At 38.5% G+C, this 22311-nt stretch overlaps 1 protein-coding gene across 1 annotated transcript in view; it reads right to left on the reverse strand.

The window, feature by feature from the left end:
* The window catches only part of LOC136397780 (sulfotransferase 1C4-like), a 52422-nt gene extending 32880 nt beyond the window's left edge, over window positions 1-19542 (reverse strand). The window contains exons 1-4 of the mRNA XM_066372256.1: window positions 19479-19542; window positions 17997-18189; window positions 13952-14074; window positions 12170-12267 (exon numbers count right to left, since the gene is read on the reverse strand). Of these exons, the coding sequence (XP_066228353.1) occupies window positions 12170-12267; window positions 13952-14074; window positions 17997-18174 (399 nt within the window). The 5' untranslated portion in view covers window positions 18175-18189; window positions 19479-19542. The remainder of the gene's footprint in view (window positions 1-12169; window positions 12268-13951; window positions 14075-17996; window positions 18190-19478) is intronic.
* Window positions 19543-22311: the final 2769 nt, after the last annotated feature.

The following is a 22311-nucleotide window of genomic DNA, read 5'->3' on the forward strand; positions in this document are numbered from 1 at the left end:
GATGACACTGGAATAGGCGGATGTACCAACATCCACCTCCCAGAACCAAAGTGGATTACAGAATAATTTTAAGAACTATCATCTGGAAAAAACAACTTTGGACTAAACTAAGAGGACTCTTCAACCAAGGAACACTGAAGAAGCCACACCGAGACTGGTAGGAAAAGCAAAAACGTGGAGAGGGCTGCCCAGCTCTCCAGAGCGAACGACAGCCGGGAGAGACTTGCATGGCGGGAAGTGAGTTTAGCAGAGAGGGGAGGGTCCTGAGCCCCAGGAACAAAGCCCCAGCCTGCAGCCCCAGAGCCCAGAAGAGGCATAAGGATAATATTTAGCTGGAAACAAGTCAGGATATTGTTTGTGAGAAAGAGACTGATTTCTCAGACCCAGGATCCTTCTTAAAGGGACCGCGCAGAAAACCTCTCCCACAACAACTCACCTGAGGCTCCAGGGGATGGGGAGAGAAGAGAATACCAGAGTAGCAAAAAGAGAGTGTAATCTAGGAGGCACAGGGAGAAACATTTTGGGAGACAGCCACCCTAACCCCTGGGACGAGTCACTCCCCAAATCTGAAGTGAACATTTTCCCCGGAAACAGCAATACCACCAAAGGGAAGCAGGAGAGCAGCCAAACAAGCTCTCCCACGGCACTCAGAGCAGAGTTGTTTAGAAGGAGGGAGCTTTTGGGTTTACAGTAGTGAGTCTTAGGATCTGAGCTGCAGCGCTCGCACCCCACATGGCTGAGGGTCGCTGGAGGGCAGGTGGTGGCGGGACGTGGAGGCACGGTTCTGTCGGCAGGGGTGGAAGCCTGCTGGCCGCCACTGGGCCCATGTGTGAGCTCAGTCCTACCCGGCAGGGGAGAAGTAGGCGGGCAAAAGCGGTCAAGCCCAGCTGCCCGCAGCGTGTAATCCAGCCTGTGGGAGAAGGGCGGGAACCCTGGAAGGGGTGGAGACCAACCCTTGAGCAAGGGCACAGGAGCACAGGCTTGCCCTGCCCGTGGAACCAAGGCTTGTGGCCTGACTTGGGAGCCGGCTCCTCCGGCGAGGGTGGAGCCAAAAGCCCAGAATAGGTGGAGTTCTGCTACTGGCCAGTAGAGCCAAGGCTAGCAGCTGGTCCCTGAGCAGACTCCTCCTGCAAGGGCGGGGCGAAAGCCAGGAAACAGGCGGAGACCTGCAGCTGAGCAAAGGTGCTACCACTGACCTCAGGGCCGAGCATAATGCCACCAACGGGGGCAGGGCAAAGGCCAAGGCCAACAAGGCTTGTACACCCGAGCACATGATCACAGCCACTCCCATGAAGGAGAGGTGGAAACCACAGCAACAGCCTCAGTGGGCAGGCACCAGCAACGCCCAAACCCAAAAGCCCTAGGCAGCAACAGAAGAGGGGGTGGTGGGCCTGCAGACAGACCATACCTAGGAAACAGAGACCATAATTAGTGGACTCCCGTTGCCGAAACCTTCCTTTACACAGAAAAAATGCAAAGGCAAAGAAATGCAACACAAATGAACCAAGAAAAATCCCCAGAAAAGAACCTAAATGAATCAGATATAACCAAATTACCAGATGCAGAGTTTAAAATAACAATTGTTAGGATGCTCAAAGATATTAGAACAACAATAGATGGTCACTACAAACACCTAAATAAAGAGATAGCAAATATAAAAAAGGACATTGAAATAATAAAAAAAAAGAATCAGTCAGAAATGACAAATACAATATCTGAAATAAAGAACACAATGGAAGAAATTAAAAGCAGGATAGATGAAGTGGAGAATAAAATCAGTGAGTTAGAGGACACAATAAATAAAGGCATGGAAGCAGAGCAGAAAAAAGAAAAGAGACTCAAAAAGTCTGAGGAAACTCTAAGAGAGCTCTGTGACAACATGAAGAGAAATAACAGCTGCATCATAGGGGTTCCTGAAGAAGAGAGAAAGAACAAGAGATAGAGACTTTGATCAAGCATATCATAGCTGAAAACTTCTCTCATTTAAGGCAGGAAAACATCTCACATGTTCAGGAAGCACAGAGAACTCCATTAAGGAAAAACTCAAGAAATCAATACCAAGACACATCATATTTAAAATACCAAAGCTAAGTGATAAAGAGAAAATATTAAAAGCTGCTAGAGAACAAAAGACTATCACCTACAAAGGAGCCCCCATAAGAATGACTTCTGACTTCTCAACAGAAACACTTGAGGCCAAAAGGGAATGGCAAGAAATATTCAAAGTAATGCAGAACAAGAACCTACAACCAAGACTACTTTATCCAGCAAGGCTATCATTTAAAATTGAAGGAGAAATAAAAAGCTTTACAGACAAAAAAAAAAACTCAAGGAATTCACTAAAACCAAACAAAGGATGCAAGCAATGCTAAGGGACCTGTTGTAAACAGATCAAAAGAAAAAAAGAATATAGCAAAAAAGAAATACAGTTTTAAAGAATAAAATGGCAATAAACAATTACATATCAATAATAATTTTAAATATAAATGGATTAAATGATTTGATCAAAAGACATAGGGTAGCTGTGTAGATAAAAAAAAACAGGACCCATACATATGCTGTCTACAAGAGACACACCTTAAATCAAAAGATGCACACAGACTGAAGATAATAGGATAGAAAAAAATATTTCATGTAAATGGAAATGAAAAAAAGCTGGAGTAGCAATACTTATATCAGACAAAATGGACTTTAAAACAAAGACTATAGTTAGAGATAAAGAAGGTCACTACATAATGATAAAGAGAGCAATCCAAAAGGAAGATATAATCGTTATAAATATCTACACATCTGACATAGGAGCGCCTAAATATATAAAGCAGATTTTGATGGATTTAAAGGGTGAAATCAACAGCAATATTATAATAGTAGAGGATTTCAATACCCCATTAACATCATTAGATAGATCCTCAAGAAAGAAAATTAACAAAGAAACAGCAGACTTAAAGGACATATTAGATCAACTCGATTTAATAGATATCTTTAGAACCTTTCATCCTAAAACAGCAGAACATACATTCTTTTCAAGCATTAATGGTATATTCTCTAGAATAGGTCATATGTTAGGGCACAAAAGCGGACTCAACAAATTTAAGAAGATTGAAATCATATCGAGCATTTTTCCGATCACAATGGCATAAAACTAGAAATCAACCACAACAGAAAAACTGAAAAATACTGAAACACATGGAAAGTAAATTGCATTTTATTGAATAACGAATGGGTAAACAATGAGATCAAAGAAGAAATTAAAAAATTCCTAGAAATGAATGGTAATGAGCATACATCAACTCAAAATTTATGGGACACAGCAAAAGCAGTCCTGAGAGGGAAGTTTATAGCATTACAGGCATACCTCAAGAGCTAGAAAAAGCACAAATAAACAACTTGACCCTACATCTAAACGAACTAGAAAAAGAACAGCAAGTAAAGCCTGGAGCTAGTAGAAGGAAGGAAATAATAAAGATCAGAGCAGAAATAAATGACACAGAGGCTAAAGAAACAATACAGAGGATCAATGAAACCAGGAGCTGATTCTTTGAAAAGGTAAACAAGATAGATGAACCTTTAACCAGACTCACCAAGAAAAAAAGAGAAAAAACTCAAATAAATAAAATTAGAAATGAGAGTGGAGAAATAACAACTGACACAACAGAAATACAAAATATTGTAAAAAAATATTATGAAGAACTGTACGCCAAAAAACTAGACAACCTAGATGAAATGGACAAATTTTTTGAAACTTATAATCTTTCAAAAATTAATGTGAAAGAATCAGAAAACCTAAACAGACCAATTACAACAAATGAGATTGAAACAGTTATCAAAAAATTCCCCAAAAGAAAAGTCCTTGGCCTGATGGCTTCAAAAAGTGAGTTCTACCAAATATTCAAATAAGAACTAACTCCTATCCTTCTCAAGCTATTTCAAAAAATTCAAGAGAAAGGAAGACTTCCAACCTCCTTTTATGAGGCAAGCATAATTCTGATTCCAAAACCAGGCAAAGACAACACAAAGAAAGAAAATTATAGGCTAATAAGCCTGATGAATTTAGATGCTAAAATCCTCAACAAAATATTAGCAAACCAGATCCAGTAATATATGAAAAAAATCATACACAATGATCAAGTGGGATTTATTTTTGGGAGGCAAGGCTGGTACAATATTTGCAAATCAATCAATGTGATTCACCACATAAACAAAAGGAAGGAGAAAAACCGCATGATCATTTCAATAGATGCAGAAAAAGCATTTGATATAATCCAGCACCCATTCATAATTAAAACTCTCAGCAAAGTGGGAATACAGGGAACATACCTCAACATGATAAAGGCCATCTATGACAAACCCACAGCCAATATCATACTCAATGAGCAAAAATTAAAAGCAATCCCCTTAAGATCAGGAACAAGGCAGGGGTGCCCCCTTTCACCACTCTTATTCAACATATTTCTGAAAGTCCTAGCCACAGCAATCAGACAAGAAAAAGAAATAAAAAGCATCCAAATTGGAAAAGAAGAAGTAAAACTATCATTATTTGCAGATGATATAATATTGTATATTGAAAATCCTAAAGTTGCAGTAAAAAAACTACTAGACCTGATAAATGAATTCAGTAAGGTGGCAGGATATAAAATCAATACTCAGAAATCAGAGGCATTTTTATACACTAACAATGAATTGTCAGAAATAGAAATTAAGGAAGCAATCCCCTTTATCATTGCAACCAAAAAAAATAAAGTACCTAGGAATAAATTTAACCAAGGAGATTAAAGACTTGTACTCAGAAAATTATAAAACATTGATAAAAGAAATCAGGGAAGATACAAACAAGCAAAGGCATATACCATGCTCATGGTTAGGAAGAATAAACATTATTATAATATCGATATTACACAAAGCAATTAATAAATTCAATGCAATACCGATTAAAATACCAATTACTTACTTCAAAGATATAGAACACATATTCCAAAAATTTATATGGAACCAAAAGTGAACACGAATAGCCTCAGCAATCTTGGAAAGAAAGAATAAAGCGGGAGGTATCACACTTCCGGATATCAAGTTATATTATAAGGCCATTGTACTCAAAACAGGCTGGTACTGGCATAAGAACAGGCATATAGATCAATGGAACAGAACTGAGAACCCAGAAATAAACCAATACTTTTATGAACAACTGACTGATATTTGACAAAGGAGGTAAGAGCATACATTGGAGTAAAGACAGCCTCTTCAACAAATGGTGTTGGGAAAATTGAACAGCTACCTGCAAAAAAGTGAAACTAAACCACCAAGTTACACCATTCACAAAAATAAACTCTAAATGGATAAAAACTTAAATGTAAGGCATGAAACCATAAGCATCTTAGAAGAAAACATAGGCAGTAAGCTCTCTGACATCTCTCGCAGCAATGTATCTGCCGATTTGTCTCCACAGGCAAGTGAAATAAAAGACAGGATAAACAAATGGGACTTTATCAAACTAAAAAGCTTCTGCATGGCTAAAGACAATAGGAACAGAATAAAAAAACAAACTACACAATGGGAGAATATATTTGACAATGCGTCTGATAATGGGTTAATAACCAAAATTTATAAAGAACTTGTAAAAGTTAATACCAGGAAGGCAAAAAATCCAATCCAATAATGGGCAAAAGAAATGAATAGATACTTCTCCAAAGAGGACATACAGATGGCCAATAGGCATATGAAAAAATGCTCAACATCACTAATTATTAGAGAAATGCAAATTAAAACCACAATGAGATATCACCTCCCACTAGTCAGAATGGCTCTCATCAACAAAACAGCACAGAATAAGTGCTGGTGAGGATGTGGAGAAAAGGGAACCCTCCTGTACTGCTGGTGGGAATACAGACTGGTGCAGCCACTGTGGAAAACAGTATAGAGATTTCTCAAAAAATTAAAAATTGGACTGCCTTTTGACCTAGCTATACCACTGTTAGGAATATACCCCAAGAACACTATAGCACTGTTTGAAAAGAAGAAATGCACCCCCATGTTTATGGCAGCATTGTTCACAATAGCAAAGATCTGGAAACAGCCCAAGTATCCATCAGAGGACGAGTGGATTAAAAAGCTTTGGTACATATATACTATGGAATACTACTCAGCCATAAGAAATGATGACATCGGATCTTTTACAACAACATGGATGGACCTTGATAACATACTGAGCAAAAAAAATAAATCAGAAAAAACTAAGACCTATATGATTACATAATAGGTGGAACATAAAAATGAGACTCAGAGACATGGACAACAGTGTTGGGGTTACAGGGTGGGGGGAGGGGAGGGAGGGGGCTTGGGGAGTGGAGGGGTACAAAGAAAACCAGTTAGAAGGTGACAGAAGACAATTTTATCAATGTCACCCATCAAAATTAATAAAAAAAAAAAGAATGTGTCTCATATCTAATTCAGGCAGTTATAAGGATGCTAATTCTGCTTCTCGGCCACATTTTGCAAAAGGGGCCCCAAGAAAATTATTAATTTGGCTCCTCTGATTTTGTCAATTGGATTTAAAAAAAAATAGGTCAGGAACACCCTGAAATGGAACTAACAATTCATGAGCATAAATTTAAAGGACTTTTTGATACTGGAGCTGATGTATCTGTTATTGCTAAGCTACATTGGCCTCCTTCCTGGCCCACTTATGCAGCAGCCACAAAATTACAAGGCATAAGGCAGAGTAAATCCCCTCAACAAAGTTCTAGTTTTCTACATTGGGAAGATTAAGGAGGCCATTCTGAATTTTTTAAGCCTTATGTGCTCCCTGGATGGCCAATTAATTTGTGAGGTAGAGATGTTTTGAAAAATATGGGAATGTTGATTGTCAGTCCTAATGGTTTAGTCAGTACTCAGATGCTTGATCTGGGATTTTTTCCCACCAAGGGACTAGGGAAAGAACAGCAAGGAATTCTCACCCCCATAGAAGTGGCACCCAATACCAGAAGGTGTGGATTAAGATATCAAAATTTAGCATAGGGGCCTTGGTAGCTCCTGCTACCTCAATAATGCATTGTGCAGACCCAATTACTTGGAAATCAGATAATCCTGTGTGGGTAGACCAATGGCCCCTTTCTCAGGAGAAACTTAGGGCAGCTGCTCAATGGGTATAAGAGCAGCTACAGCTTGGGCACATTGAATCATCTAATAGCCCATGGAATACACTTCTATATTTTGATCTTGTTGCCTCCTGAATTATCAAGGGGCATAGGCGACCCTTACAGCTTATAGGTTTTGAGCCTCAAAATTATTGTTGTTCCTTTTTTCAAAGGATTGACAACAATGGCTCTGGGAAACTTTTACTAAATGGCAAATCACTCTTGCAAATCAATGGACTTTATACTAAAACTGTCAACTTAAAATCAGTTCAAAGTCTAAAATTATATGCCATTATCATGGCTTTTCAGCATTTGCCATATTCCCCCTTTAATCTATATACAGACAGCAAATATTTACTTATGGTGTTTTCACTATAAAGACTGCTGTCTTAGGGAAAAATGCTGATGAACTATTTCAGCAGTTCCTCCTTCTTCAAAGACTTGTATGTCAACATAGAGCTCCATGTTTTATAGGACATACTCGAGCTCAATACGTGCTCCCTGGAGCTTTAGCACAAGGGAATGCCCTTTTTTCTTTTATTTCTTTTTTTTATTTAATTTTTTTTTCTGAAGTTGGAAATGGGGAGGCAGACAGACTCCCGCATGTGCTCGACTGGGATCTACCCAGCACGCCTACCAGTGGGGGATGCTCTGCCCATCTGGAATGTTGCTCTGTTGTGGCCAGAGCCATTCTGGCACCTAAGGCAGAGGCGACAGAGCCATCCTCAGTGCCTGGCCCAACTTTGCTCCAATGGAGCCTTGGCTGCGGGAGGGGAAGGGAGAGACAGAGAGGAAGAAGAGGGGGAGGGGTGGAGAAGCAGATGGGTGTTTCTCCTGTGTGCCCTGGCCAGGAATCAAACCCAGGACCCCTGCACGCCAGGCCAATGCTCTACCACTGATCCAACTGGCCAGAGCCTAGGAATGCCCTTGTTGATCAAACTACCCAAAAGAAAATTATTTGGAGCAACCATAACAGATTGAGCAATTCAATCTCATACTATTCATCACCAGAACTCTGCAGCCCTGTGTAAACAGTTTCAACATTCTTGGGAAGCAGTATGGCATATTGGGAAATCCTGTCCAAGGGGTCCTATACTACAATCTGCCCCTTCATTTGGAGTTAACCCTCAAGGACCCCTACCAGGACAACTTTGGCAAATGGATGTTACTCATTTACCTTCATTTGGCAAACAGTCCTATGTCCACATTACAGTGGATACATATTCTGGATTTATAGTAACCTCTGTCAGAAGAGAAAAGGGTGCTAAGCATGTTATAGCTCATTGTATGCATTTTTCTATTATTGGATTTCCTAATCTGGTTAAACTGACAATGCTCCTGCATATGGAGCAAAAGCATTTACTGTATTTTGTCAAACCTTTTGATTTATGTGTATTTCTTACAATCTTTAAAGTCAAGGTTGTATTAAAGTGTACCCAGCAAATATTTTAAGGTCAATTTAAAAAAATTTAAAAGGGGGGAGTCATATCCTGGAAATCGTACAGGTCTACCATATCATGCTTTTTACTTAAAAAATTTTTAAATTTCTTTTCAATGCTGATGAACAAATCTTTTTCTCCTGCAAACTACTACCTTCTTTATTTGATCCAGCTAATAACACTGTTTTATCTTTTTCCAAATAGCTCCAGATATATGGAAAAGATTTATATAGGCGGATGGGGATCCTCAAACCCCTCAGCGAGATCTTCTGAGCATGTCTTTTAAGATACCAAGAGGCAGAAGAAGCCCAACAGAGATCAGGGGAACTACCAGCTTTTAGGATACACCCTTAAAGGCTCCAACATCCCAAGGGGTCTCAAAGGATGCCATCTGGGTCCTTCTTCAATAGTGGAAAGGAAGGTCATTGAGCTAAAGCCTGCCAGACTTACATGCCTCTGCTGTGAGGAAAAAGGGACACTGGAAGGTAGGCTTCCCCCTTGCTCCTCTAAGGGAGGGTTTAGTCTCTTCCAGCCCTGCTCCAGCCACTTATGACCTAACCTTGCCTAGAATGCTGGGGCTTGCCACTGAAGGCTGAAGGTGCCCAGGACTGTCGGCCCCATCTATGACACTGTGGATGAGCCTAGGGTATTTCTTCCTAGAAGCAGGTAAACTGATCTCATTTGCACAAGGGCCACTTAACTATGTCTTGCCTGAATAGTCAGGTTTTTTATTCTTCCCTAGAAGATCTCTGTTGTGGGTGTTGATAGTCCTATTTTCTGTTGCTTTGCTTAATATATAGTATTTCCTTTATCCCTCCTACCTCAATTCCCCACTCATATTTCAGGCTGGGACCTACTCCTAATTTAGAGCTCTCTTTCCCCCTTTTGCCAACTTCTATTATGAATTTACCTTTGCCACTCAGCTTAGTGTATCCCAAGGTTCTCTTTACAAAGCCACAGTTGCAGAGCTCCAGGGAAAAGCAACCTGGTCTCATCTCTCCAGGCAGAGGAGAACAGAAGCTCCATCTCCACAAATGCTGCAGATGGCTTTTCCAGTCTACCTGAATCATTACCAGCTAAAAGCAGTGGTCATTGGGACTTGGACATGAGCTGCAAAGTATAGAATTGTGACAACAATTCCAGTGCCATGCGGACTTTTCCTGGAGGTGGACTTGTCCTGAACTCCTGCTCCTAGTGACAGCTCCTAACAGACTGAACTGGGGTTGGGTTGCATTTATCAGGGATTTGGCATGGTGTTGGGGCCAACTTAGACTTGGTGAACATGTTAAGGACACTACTCTTTTATGGATTCTTGCTGTATTGGCCAAGAGTTTGCTTAAAGGCTTTAATCACTGTAAAAAAAAATAGAAGACTGGATAAAGAAGACATGGCATATATACACCATGGTATACTATTCAGTCATAGGAAATGATGACATCAGATCACTTACAGCAAAATGGTGGGATCTTTATAACATTATATGAAGTGAAATAAGTAAATCAGAAAAAGAAACAAGAACTGCAGGATTCCATACATTGGTGGGACATAAAAACGAGACTAAGAGACATGGACAAGAGAGTGGTGGTTACAGGGGGTGGGGGGAGGGAGGAGGGAGAGGGGGAGGGGAAAGGAGAGGGGCACAAAGAAAACTAGATAGAAGGTGATGGAGGACAATCTGACTTTGGGTGATGGGTATGCAACAGAATCGAATGACAAGATAACCTGGACATGTTTTCTTTGAATATATGTACCCTGATTTATTGATGTCACCCTATTAAAATTAATAAAAATTTATTTATTAAAAAATAAAATAAATAAAATAAATTTCAGGTGTACCGTTCTATAATATGTCAACTGCATACCCTTTGTACCCTCACCATTCAAAGTCTAGTTTCTTTATGTTACCATGTGTTTGACTCCTGTTACCCTCTTCACCTTAATTTGAGATTTTCTAATTCTTTTTCTAGGATATTACCACCATTTCCTCATTGGTATCCTTCCAGTCTTGCCCCAGTTTTTGGATTTTGGGGTGTTTTTTTTTTGTACTCCACCTTACCATGTCCTCAGGGGAACTTAGCACAGCAACAAGGCCCTTCACATCTGGCTCAGACCTTCCAGGCCTCATTTCTGATCTTGCATGCAAAAGTCATGGCTTCTGCTCATCTGGTAAACTAGAATGCTCTCCTCTCTCTTACCACTTGGCAATTCCCTATTTATGCTTCATGACCCCACTTCTCTATCACCTTTGCCAAACCTCCTGGTCAAGGAGTTATATACTCCTACCTTTCTGCTCCCCAGAGCACTCTACACAGTGCTGATGCTGCTTTACTGTGGCCCAACCCAGGGCTGGTTCTGTCTGGCTCTTGGCACTTAGCCAAAGCACCTCTTGGCCTTTTCTCTCCATGGAACAGTTCTGTGCCCTTTAACCTTATATCATCCTTAGTTTTCTAAAGTGTATCCAGAGACTTAATCACTCTCCCTTGCATACTTCCTCTGTAGATCTGGGTCCAGGGATAGAAAAGTAATGACCAAAGGCAAGTATTATTAGACTGGTAGCATAGACAGAACTGTTCCATGGAGAGGAAAGGCCAAAGGGTGCTTTGGCTAAGTGCCAAGAGCCCACCTAAAGATTGTCTCTGTAGGTAAGCATTCCTTCAGACTATAAGGCTAAATGGTCTCTTGGGATTCTGAAAGAGTTGAGATGAGTTCTTCTCTAACCAACTCAAGATTTATGACATTTCCAGATATAAAAACAGTCACAGGGATGTACAGTATAGCATAGGGATTATAATCAATAGTATTATAGTAATTATGTGTGGTCTTTGATGGATACTAGACTTAGCTGAATGATCACTTTGTAAGTTATATAAATTTCTAATCACTCTGTTATACATCTGAAACTAATATAATATTGTATTTCAACTGTAATTAAAAAGGTTTATAAAATAAATCTATAGACATCAATGTAGAAATTAATTTTTGTTTATAAAAATTTGATAAAATTATTTGGCTTTATCAAGTCTCAGAATGATTAGAAGTTGTAGGCATCCTAAGATGCTTGAAAACAGAAATTTAGCCACAAGTGAAATAAAGTGAAAGAATGGTGGAACACATGGTTCCTAAGATTCCTCCAGTGGAATCTTCTAATAACTAAACATTCATTACTTTAAGGCTAGGAGCTGACCAACTGTGTATAAGCTTAGGAAGAATATTGTGGTTGTAGGAGGCATAGCATAGTCAGCATAGGGTAGTGAAAAGATCATGGCCTGTCAGGTCAGGAAGACCTGGATTTGCAGCCCATCTTTCAGGTGTTTATCATTGGACAAATTATGTAACATCTCTGAGCTGCATTTTCCTCTTGTAGCATTACTCAGGGATTGAGGGTGCTCAGAACCAAGCCTAATAGATGTTGGTCCTCTCCCTTTTCTCAATGTAGGTATATACTGAGCTCATCCTTATCAATGAAAGATAATTACAGGACTCATAATCTATTCCTCAGTGCTCCTGATAGACATAGCATGGGGATGACTGTGCCATGGTTATAACACAATATTCTTATGAAGAAAATTCATCTCTGAATGTGTTTTGCTTCAAACTTGCCTTACAGTTTTTCTCCCAGAAGGATGGAGGCAGTAGTTGCACAGGAAGATGAGTTTTCAGTGTCCTTGGGGAAGGCATTGCGTTAGCCTGGTCAATTCCTGAAAAAATTGTTTTGGCTTATTCTTTAATTTTTAATAAGTTTTTATTTCTTTTGCAATTGATTGTGTCTTTTTTTTTCAATTACAGCTTTTGGGTTTTAGGTCATATTTAGCCCTTTTTCACTCCTAGATGATAAAAGCATTCTTTCCTGTTTAATTTTAATACTTCATAATTTATTTTCATTTTGTATGTTAAAATCTTTTGATATATTGGCTTTCATTTGGTGTCTTATTTACTTTGAGTCCTCCTCTCCATTTCTCATCCTATTAACCTTCAATGATTGTAGCTCTACCACTCAGCATCAGGGGTTGTTGACACAGATACAAATGAGGATGCTGAGACTGTGTGGCAGGTTATATTGATCATTTAGATTAGTGTTTTTCAACCTTTTTATACTTGGGGACTGGTAAAAATAGAAGAATATTTTGGGGACGACTAAGGCAAAAATCACCCTGAGCATAAGCAAATTCAACTAAGATAATTGAGTCTATAATCTTCATACAACATCAGGGTAGTTAACTCTTTTACGGATCAGCACAAAATTGCTGACTGACGGGTCTGCAGACTGGTGGTTGAAAAACACTAATTTAGATGTTCCAGAGCATGCCTACATTATATTTATAAATTACATTTAATTCTAAATAAAATAATCAAGAAATTGTTGTAGAGGTCTTGAAGAATCCTAAAGATGTGCCCACAAGTGGCCTCTAAGAGCAAACCCAAATTACTTAGTGTAGCCTAAACACTTTTCAGAATTGGTCTCCAGTTTCATTATCTGCTACATGAGTATAAGATAACAGCTACCTATGCTTGACCAGGCAGTAGTGCAGTGGACAGAGCACCAGCCTAGGACACTGAGGACCCAGCTTTGAAACCCCAATATTGCCAGCATAAGTGCAGGCTCACCAGCTTGAATGCTGGGTCACCAGCTTGAGTGTGGAATCATATACATGACCCCATGATTGCTGACTTGAACCCAAAGGTCATTGTCTTGAAGCCCAAGGTCGCTGGCATGTCTGGAGCCCCCCATCAAGGCATATATGAGAAAGCAATCAATGAACAACTAAGGGGCCACAACTATAAGTTGATCCTTCTCACCTCTCTCCTGTCCTGTCTGTTTCTCTCTCTCTCATGTGTGCATGCACACTAAAAATAAAATAAAAACAACAACAACAAAACAGCTACCTCACAAGTGTGCTGTAAAGACTAAATACATTAATGCATGGAAAGTATTGAGAATGATGCTTGGCCTGTGGTAGGTACCATAAATGTATTAGCTGTGGCCATACCATTTATAGTTTTACATGGAAAGTGCATTGTGAATTCTTATTTTGAACACTGATGTCCTTGATACCAGATTCCTTGGCACTGGGGTCACACATGTGAAAACAGAAACTCCATTGTGGGAGGACTAGGTAGATATTCCTTGGCACTTGTAACTCACTGATACTTCATTTAATAGAGAAATCGTACCTCTCTATTGTTAAGTATTAGGGCTAAATAAGTTTTTAAGTGAAGGGACCTATCTAGATTTGCACAAGAAAAGATAACTTTCATTCAGTCTTTGGAATTGGAGATCAAAGGAAGTTTTTTTATTTTTTCAGTGTGGTAGATTTTCAGAGTCTTCACTTCCAAAGTGTCCATCTTTATGTGAAGATTATGATTTTTAAGTTGGAGACTTACCAGAGTTTGCTGTTCTTACCCACTCCAAGAAAGGTTGTCGAAGGTGAATGGGAGCCCGTCTGCTCTTCTCAATGTCTCCGTTGTTCTGTATCAAATCTACAATTTCCTGTGTCCAAGTAGTTCCTGACAGAAAGTAGAATAAAGAACCAAGAAACCAATTATAAATTTTCTGCAATTTACAATTTAGAAACATCTTATGCTAAGAAAAAAATTTGTCTATCAGTATCACACTTACAGTACTTCCTACATTGAATTGAAACCAAAAATTAAGATTATCTTCTCCTCACTGGAAAGTTTAAGGGAAGAATTGTGACATTTGTTTTTATCTTCCAATGATGTATTTTAAAGATCTGAATATACATTGGTATTTCTAGAAAATGATAATATAAATAATTATTATATGTAACAAGAGTTCATTTAGAAAAGATTTCCGTTTGAGAAAAAGCACAGAAATTCAAAATCACTCACTTTTATAATTAAACCCTTGCTGCTAGTAAATAATCTTGTTTACCCTTCTTGTTAATTCTTCCTTTTAGAACCATGAAATTGATCCAATGTGAAAATAAAAAAGGACATGTGAAAAAGAAATCTAAAAACTTCCAGTAATTCCCAAACTGGAAAAATCTAGATGGAATTAATTTCTCTTTAAAAGGTAAAGAAATAGGACATCAGAATAATGATGGCATGAGATATACCCCTGATCTCATCCCTTGATATGTCAACAAATTAAATAACTATAACACAGCAAAGGAACCCCAGCTGAGTTCGCAGGTATGCCTGAAAGATCCCCACAACAAATGGACTAAAGGTGAGAGGAGTTGAAAAAGGGGGCAGAAGATGAAACACAATCACCATGGGCTCTGGAGAGGAGATAAACCCAGAGTGACTTTTTTTTCTTTCTACTGGACTTTGGGGAGGAGGGAAGCTCAGACTGGATTTTGTCTGAGGAGTATGAAGAGGAAAACCTAGAGTGACTGGATCTCCTTCTGCTGGGAGGAGTGGTGAGATAGAGGGACAGAGGAAAAGATAAATCAAAGCAGCCAGAGCACAGCACCACATGGAAGGGGGTGGGGGGAAAGGTATAAAGTGGGACAAGTATAAGGTGATGGAAAATGATTTGACTTTGGGTGATGGGTACACAACATAATCAACAGTTCAAATGCTATAGAAATGTTTACCTGAAACCTACGTTCTCTTATGAATCAATGTCACCCTGTTAAAATTAATTTTCTAAATAAATTTTTTAAAAAAACAAAGAAAGACTCAATGTAATCTTAAACTACTTCTACAACAAAGTTTAATTGGTTAAATTTTATTATAATTTATTTTTTAACATAATTATATTCAGACACAATGAAGTGTGCATGTGAGGGCACAGTACTTGATAAACTAGGGCCATTCATATTGGAAAGCAATTAATACTGGGTTAACAATTTAATTTCTTTGGTGAGAAGTATGGAGACACTTATTTTTTAAGTTGAAAAATAACCTTTGCTACATTTTAGTGTAATATTTGTTTCTCTCTATAGTCTCATCTACTAACTCTTTAGTGATTGGGGTGTGGGGAGGTGTTCCCCTCACATCTCAGTGCTCTTGGGCTCTACATTGTTTAGCCTTCCAGGAAGTCTCCCCATGATTGGTCTCTGAGGCTGACCTGGTCTTGTTTCTCTGGGAGGAAGCATGATGATTTGGATCTGTGTGAGGCTGTGGAATCAAATGGGCTCTAATTCTATCTCTGGGAAGCATGAGTTGGGTGGTTTTGGATAAATCATATAAGTCCCACTGAGCTTCAATTATTTTCATGTGTTTTGAGACTTAGAAAATGGGCAGAATCCAGCTTACAGTCAGCACTAAATAAACATTAAGTGTCTTAATTTTTTTTGTTTTGGTGCTAGTATACCTGGAAGGCCAGAACCAGTACATGTGAGAGCATCTTGCTCAGGTAACCTGGGGGGAAGAAGATGCCATTCTTGTTATGGTACCCTCATGCAGGTTTCCTGTGATCCTGGCTTCCCTTTCCTTAGTACATTGATCAGTGGTAGGATTCAACCAGTTGGCACTGGTTCGGCAGAACTGATACCCAATTTTTTGTTGAGTTTGGTGAACTGGTTGTTAAAATGGCACTTGTAATTAGAGTTCTCTCCAAGGTAGGCCCTGGTAGCCGCCCAAAGTGGAAATCACAAATTAACATTCCTTACTCTTTTTTAATGTTCATCTGCACAATAGTGTATTCTAAGTGCCCATTAATTCTGTCCATATTTTACGGAACTATGCTTGTAATATTTATTTATTCATTTCGTAAAACTCATTATACTTTTGATAAAATCCTACATTTTAATTCCCTTACTTTTGTTATTTCAGTAAACAAACATATAATATAAATAGAAACTGACAAACAACCAGAGTGTGACAAGCTGTCATTGGAAATATCTTAAGTAACAGTTTAATTGTTTTTTGTCAGGTGTTATTTAATATTTTAAAACTCTTATAACATAATCAAATTTTGCATACCTCTTTTATTGTTCTTATTTAAGTATTAAATGCATAAAATAATTAACTACCTTTTGGCAAATCATTTTTTTATACTTAAAACAGTCATTAGAGCAGAGAACTGGTTGTTAAATTATTTGAATCCCACCACTGGCCTTGATGATGCTAGTACCTTGATGTACCAGCACTTCCTGGGTGCTGTACCATGGCTCCCCTTCTAGACTATATTCTGGTACCATATCTGCTCAGCTCCTAGTTGATTCCTACTCTTCATGAGAACCAATTTTTCCTTTTGTCTCCTTGGAATCAGAATTAGCTTTATCCTTGACACTCTTGTTGCCTCTCTGTCAATTTGTTGTCCTAACTCCATATGTTTGCCTCTGCTCAGTCCAGGCTGCTGGATCTGCTTCCTTTCCTGGATTCTGAGGGTGACTGTGCCTCTCAAAGGAAGCTCCCTCTTCATGCAGACTCTGCTGCTGGACTTGGCTTTGCTGTTGTAGACACCGAGAGCATCTCAAGAAACACGAATTCCCTCTGTGACTGGCCCAGAACATCCAAGGGGTTTTGCCAGACTTCCTTGCCTCACACGCTGGATTTGCCTTGCAGTCCAGCCTGTTTATAGGGGTCTCACATCATGATTCACACTTACCACTAACTATTCCCTCTAGCCTTAGGAGAGCTAAATTCCACTATTCTGTGCCCCTACTTCTGGACTTCCACTACAATATGATATTTGCCCTTTCATTAACTTTACCTGCTACTCAATAACCTCCCATATATAATTGTTGACCTGAATAGAATCTCAGCAAGTTGTATTCTAGATCAGGCAAGCTGTGGTTAGAGTTATGCCCTAAGTCCATATATGGGATGTGCTGCCCAGATTTCCCTTTTGAATGGAAGAATCTATTCTCCCAGCCAACCCTGATACTCTCCAACTCCCAGCAGTGTAAGACAATCAAGTTCTGGTGTTTAAGCCACCAGGTACTGGGTTGTAATTGCCTAGCAAACTAATAAACTCCTTGTGCAATGATCACAGTAGTTCAGAAGTTCTTTACTATACTTGCATTAATCTAAATTAGGACCTGCCAGTATTTTTTCATTATCCCTTCCATGTTTTCTTCTTAGCATTTAGCACATGTTGTAACCAAAGATCTATGCAATGATTTGTTTAATGATTTAATGTCCTCCAGACTGTATTGTAAATGTCAGCAGGGCAGAGATAATGAACATTTTATCTATCACTATGCCTGGTGCTGGTCTCTGGTGTTTATAAGATTCATGATAAATTATTATTGAATGAAAAAAAATGATTGGTATGGGTGCTTTGACCTGTGGAATCTGATTTGGCTAGGTATATATTTTTAATAAATCAACTATTCTATCTCTATAAAAAACCCTTATATTTTTGTAGAAAATTTTCAAATCTTTTGCCTTTTTATCTGATGTATAGGCAAGTATACTGCTTTACTCTATCCTTGAACTTAACTGCATCCTCCTAAAAGGAGCTGACACACACTGTTATTTCCATTTCACCTTCTCATACCTATTTACTTACCTGCTTTGGGATAGGAAGCAATGAGAAGGTCATCAGGCTTGGCTTGAAAGTCCCAGATTTTATCCCAGATGTTGCACAGATTCTTCTCTAGAACAATCCCATCAACTTGGGAAATTTCTCCTGGGGGTATCAAGGTCCATTCTGACTCCCTTGTCTCTTCCACCTTATTTTTAGCCATTTCTGAAATCTTTCTCTTGGGCACAAGCAGGATAAAATGAAAAGTAAATGAAAGGCTTCCTATAGGTTTTATGTCTTCAGTGCTTAGGCATGCAGCTCTAGTTGTTTATGATAGGTACATAAGTTCCAGCAGACAAAGAGATCTCATTTGCATGGCTCTGTACATCCTGAATGGAACTGAACAAAATGCACAGATTGCGCCAGAATATGCTTTCCTTACGGCAAGGCTCTGGCAGGACCACACCTTGATGCTGCCAGAAGGAAGAACAGTGGGAAGGTAGCTAAGCTAAAGTGCCTATCCAAATCCCTGAAGTCACTTCCTGGTCCTGGGCTACCCACAAAGATAGGGAGTTGAGAGGTGTCACTGAAGGAAAAATGTGGAGCAAGTCTCCAGGAACCTCTCTTCACCTGGAGTTAGTGATTCTGCATTCTGAGCTTGGTCATCCATGAACATTTGAAGGAATGCCTTCCCTAAAATGAGCAGAACTGAGCTTCTTTTAACATGCCATGTTTTAGAGGTGTGTGTTGATACCACCAGTTGGGATACTTCAGCTTGGAATTCCCTTCAAACTTCCAAGTCTGAATTAGAGAGTTACTTAATTCCCAGAGCTTTTTTATTTTTTATGTAAGTGTGAGGTTAGGCTATTTGATGACTATTACCAGATAGCTTTTTTCTTAAATCAAGGCATAATTAACATATCATAAAATGCAAAAATCTTAACTTTACATCTTGATGAATTTGTACTTATACATACACCCATGTAACTATCACACAGATCAAGACATAGAACATTTCAGTCACCTCAGAAAGTTCCCTTAGCCTCTTTTCAGTCAATTTCTCACCACCAACCCATGCCCAAGACAAGCAGTGTTCTTACTTTTATTGCAATGAATAAATATTGTTTATTCTTGAACTTTATATAACAATATTATATCATTATGTATCCCCTCTTCTTTTTTTCAACATAGTGTTTTTGACATTTATTGATATGGTTGCAAGCATTTGTAGTTAACTTATTTCTATTACTGTATACCATATCACTGAATGAATGTGCTACAATATATTTACTTTTCTTTTGATGAACATATGGACTGATTCCAGTTTTTGGTGATTATAAATAAAGTTTCTATGAAATTTTAGTACTTTCTTTTTGTGTGTTAACATATACACTCATGTCTCTTAGGTGTATGTCTCGGATTTGAACTGCTATGTCATAGATACGTTTAATTTGAGTAGAAACTGCCAGTTTCCCAACACATAGATAAGGATAGAGCTGAATAACATCAAAAGACCACCTGACTTACCTTGACACTTTTGAGATATAAAAAGGTCAAATATTGTCTGGCCCAGTTTTTAAGTTATTGCCTCTCATGTTCAAGTCCACTACTCCATGATTTTCTTTGAGATGCTAGAACTCTGCATTCCAGGTTTCTGTTCAGTCAGCTGGATACTCTGAGTAGCTACTAATAAAAATACCTAGGGACAAGAGGAAGAACATAGACATGCTTCTTCCTGTAAACAGGGCCCCAGAGATGTTCTTTTCCTTCCTTCTTACTTTCCTTCCTTTCTTCCCTTTGTTCTTTCTTTGGCCCATTTCAATTGATTTAAACTAATAATTACTTATACATCTGAATGTAATAGTACATCATAAATATATTGGTCACTCTAACAAAAAAAGAATAACAGTCTCTTTTCTGGTGAGAAGCAGATGATTTGCAGATAGATGTATGGGGGGACATGCTTGTGAAGGAAAAATGAGGAAGGGACTGTCAGAGCATGGCACAATGGAGGAGAGAGGGAGAGAAGAAAGGCTGGGTCAGAAAAGTCTTAGATTGTAGTTCAGTTCTAAAAAAGTTTTGCAAAGCTTTTGGGGGAATTCTGGAGCCAAATTCACTGTTAGAAAAAATACTCCTATTGAGAAGGTCAGGGCCAGGTGATGGGATGGAGCAACTTGGCGATTTGGCTCCAGCAACTTTGTACCATGTCTTAGAGACATAAACACAGTTCCTTAACTAAGTTATGCAGTTTCTCTTACAACTATGCAATTTATGATTGAGGACCTGTAAGATCAGCCCTTTAGTTAACAAAATGATTTTGTTTCCCAGGTGCATGCAGAAAGAAAAAGTGTGCATGATTTCTAGTTCTTACCTGAAAAATTTGAACAAGTTCAGAAAGTCATTTCCTAGGAAAAATTAGTGATCATGAACACAGAAAGCATGAGATAAGGTAATAAAATTGTGCCTGGAGAGTCTAGATTCTTTTCTCCGTCTCTTTAGAGTCCTGTGTGGAAGGTCAGAGAAATGTCAACCAGTTTACTCTTATAATCTTCATTGAATCTCTCATTCTGTACACTTTGAAATAATTCTTCCAGTCTTCCAAAGTCTCTGAAAGGCAAGAAAGTCATATCTGAGAGACTAGATGGGAAGTCTGTTCTTAATGCTTTATTTTTGGAGTAAAATTTTATAAATAAATAAAGAGTACTAATTTTTATAACAAATATACATCCAATCTATTTCCTTCAATGAATAATACATTGAGAAAACTTCAGAAATTATTGGCAGCACAGTGGTAGTTAAAAATTAAAAGAATGTATTAATATTCTTTCCTGAAATATTAGTTATACAACTGAATCATTCTGAAACTCACAAGGCTTGATTAATTTAAGTACCTTTTCTCATAAATGAGGAGATGGAGTGGTCCATGTTATCAGAAGGCAGTATTGTTAGCTGGTCACTGGGTTTTTCTTTATACTTTCAAATGAAGTTTTCTGAACAATCTTTTCACAGTCTCCTTATCTAGGTTTTTACCCATAAATTCCATTATCTTTTGAATTTCATGTTCTGAGTTCTGTGGTGGGGGTATTTTTTTTTTTTTTTTTTTTTTATAAATAAATTTTTATTAATGGTAATGGGATGACATTAATAAATCAGGGTACATATATTCAAAGAAAACATGTCTAGGTTATTTTGTCATTAAATTATGTTGCATACCCCTCGCCCAAAGTCAGATTGTCCTTCGCCACCCTCTATCTAGTTCTCTGTGCCCCTCCCCCTCCCCCTAACTCTCCCCCTGTCCTCCCTCCCCCCACCCCTGGTAACCACCACACTCTTGTCCATGTCTCTTAGTCTCATTTTTATGTTCCACCAATGTATGGAATCATGTAGTTCTTGTTTTTTTCTGATTTACTTATTTCACTCCTTATAATGTTATCAAGATCCCACCATTTTGCTGTAAATGATCTGATGTCATCATTTCTTATGGCTGAGTAGTATTCCATAGTGTATATGTGCCACATCTTCTTTATCCAGTCTTCTATTGAAGGGCTTTTTGGTTGTTTCCATGTCTTGGCCACTGTGAACAGTGCTGCAATGAACATGGGGCTACATGTGTCTTCACGTATCAATGTTTCTGAGTTTTGGGGGTATATACCCAGTAGAGGGATTGCTGGGTCATAAGGTAGTTCTATTTGCAGTTTTTTGAGGAACCACCATACTTTCCTCCATAATGGTTGTACTACCTTACAGTCCCACCAACAGTGAATGAGGGTTCCTTTTTCTCCACAGCCTCTCCAACATTTGCTATTACCCGTCTTGTTGATCATAGCTAATCTAACAGGTGTGAGGTGGTATCTCATTGTAGTTTTGATTTGCATTTCCCTAATAACTAATGAAGCTGAGCATTTTTTCATATATCTGTTGGCCATTTGTATCTCTTCCTGTGAGAAGTGTCTATTCATGTCTTCTTCCCATTTTTTTATTGGATTGTTTGTTTGTTTGTTGTTGAGTTTTATGAGTTCTTTGTAAATTTTGGAAATTAGGCCCTTATCTGAGCTGTTGTTTGAAAATATCATTTCCCATTTAGTTGGCTGTCTGTTTATTTTTATATCAGTTTCTCTTGCTGAGCAAAAACTTTTTATTCTGATGTAGTCCCATTCATTTATCTTTGCCTTCACTTCTCTTGCCATTGGAGTCAAGTTCATAAAATGTTCTTTAAAACCTAGGTCCATGAGTTTAGTACCTATGTCTTCTTCTATGTACTTTATTGTTTCAGGTCTTATATTTAGGTCTTTGATCCATTTTGAATTAATTTTAGTACACGGGGACAGGCTGTAGTCGAGTTTCATTCTTTTGCATGTGG

Source organism: Saccopteryx leptura, chromosome 3, assembly GCF_036850995.1.
Source record: "Saccopteryx leptura isolate mSacLep1 chromosome 3, mSacLep1_pri_phased_curated, whole genome shotgun sequence".
Taxonomy (NCBI): Eukaryota; Metazoa; Chordata; class Mammalia; order Chiroptera; family Emballonuridae; genus Saccopteryx; species Saccopteryx leptura.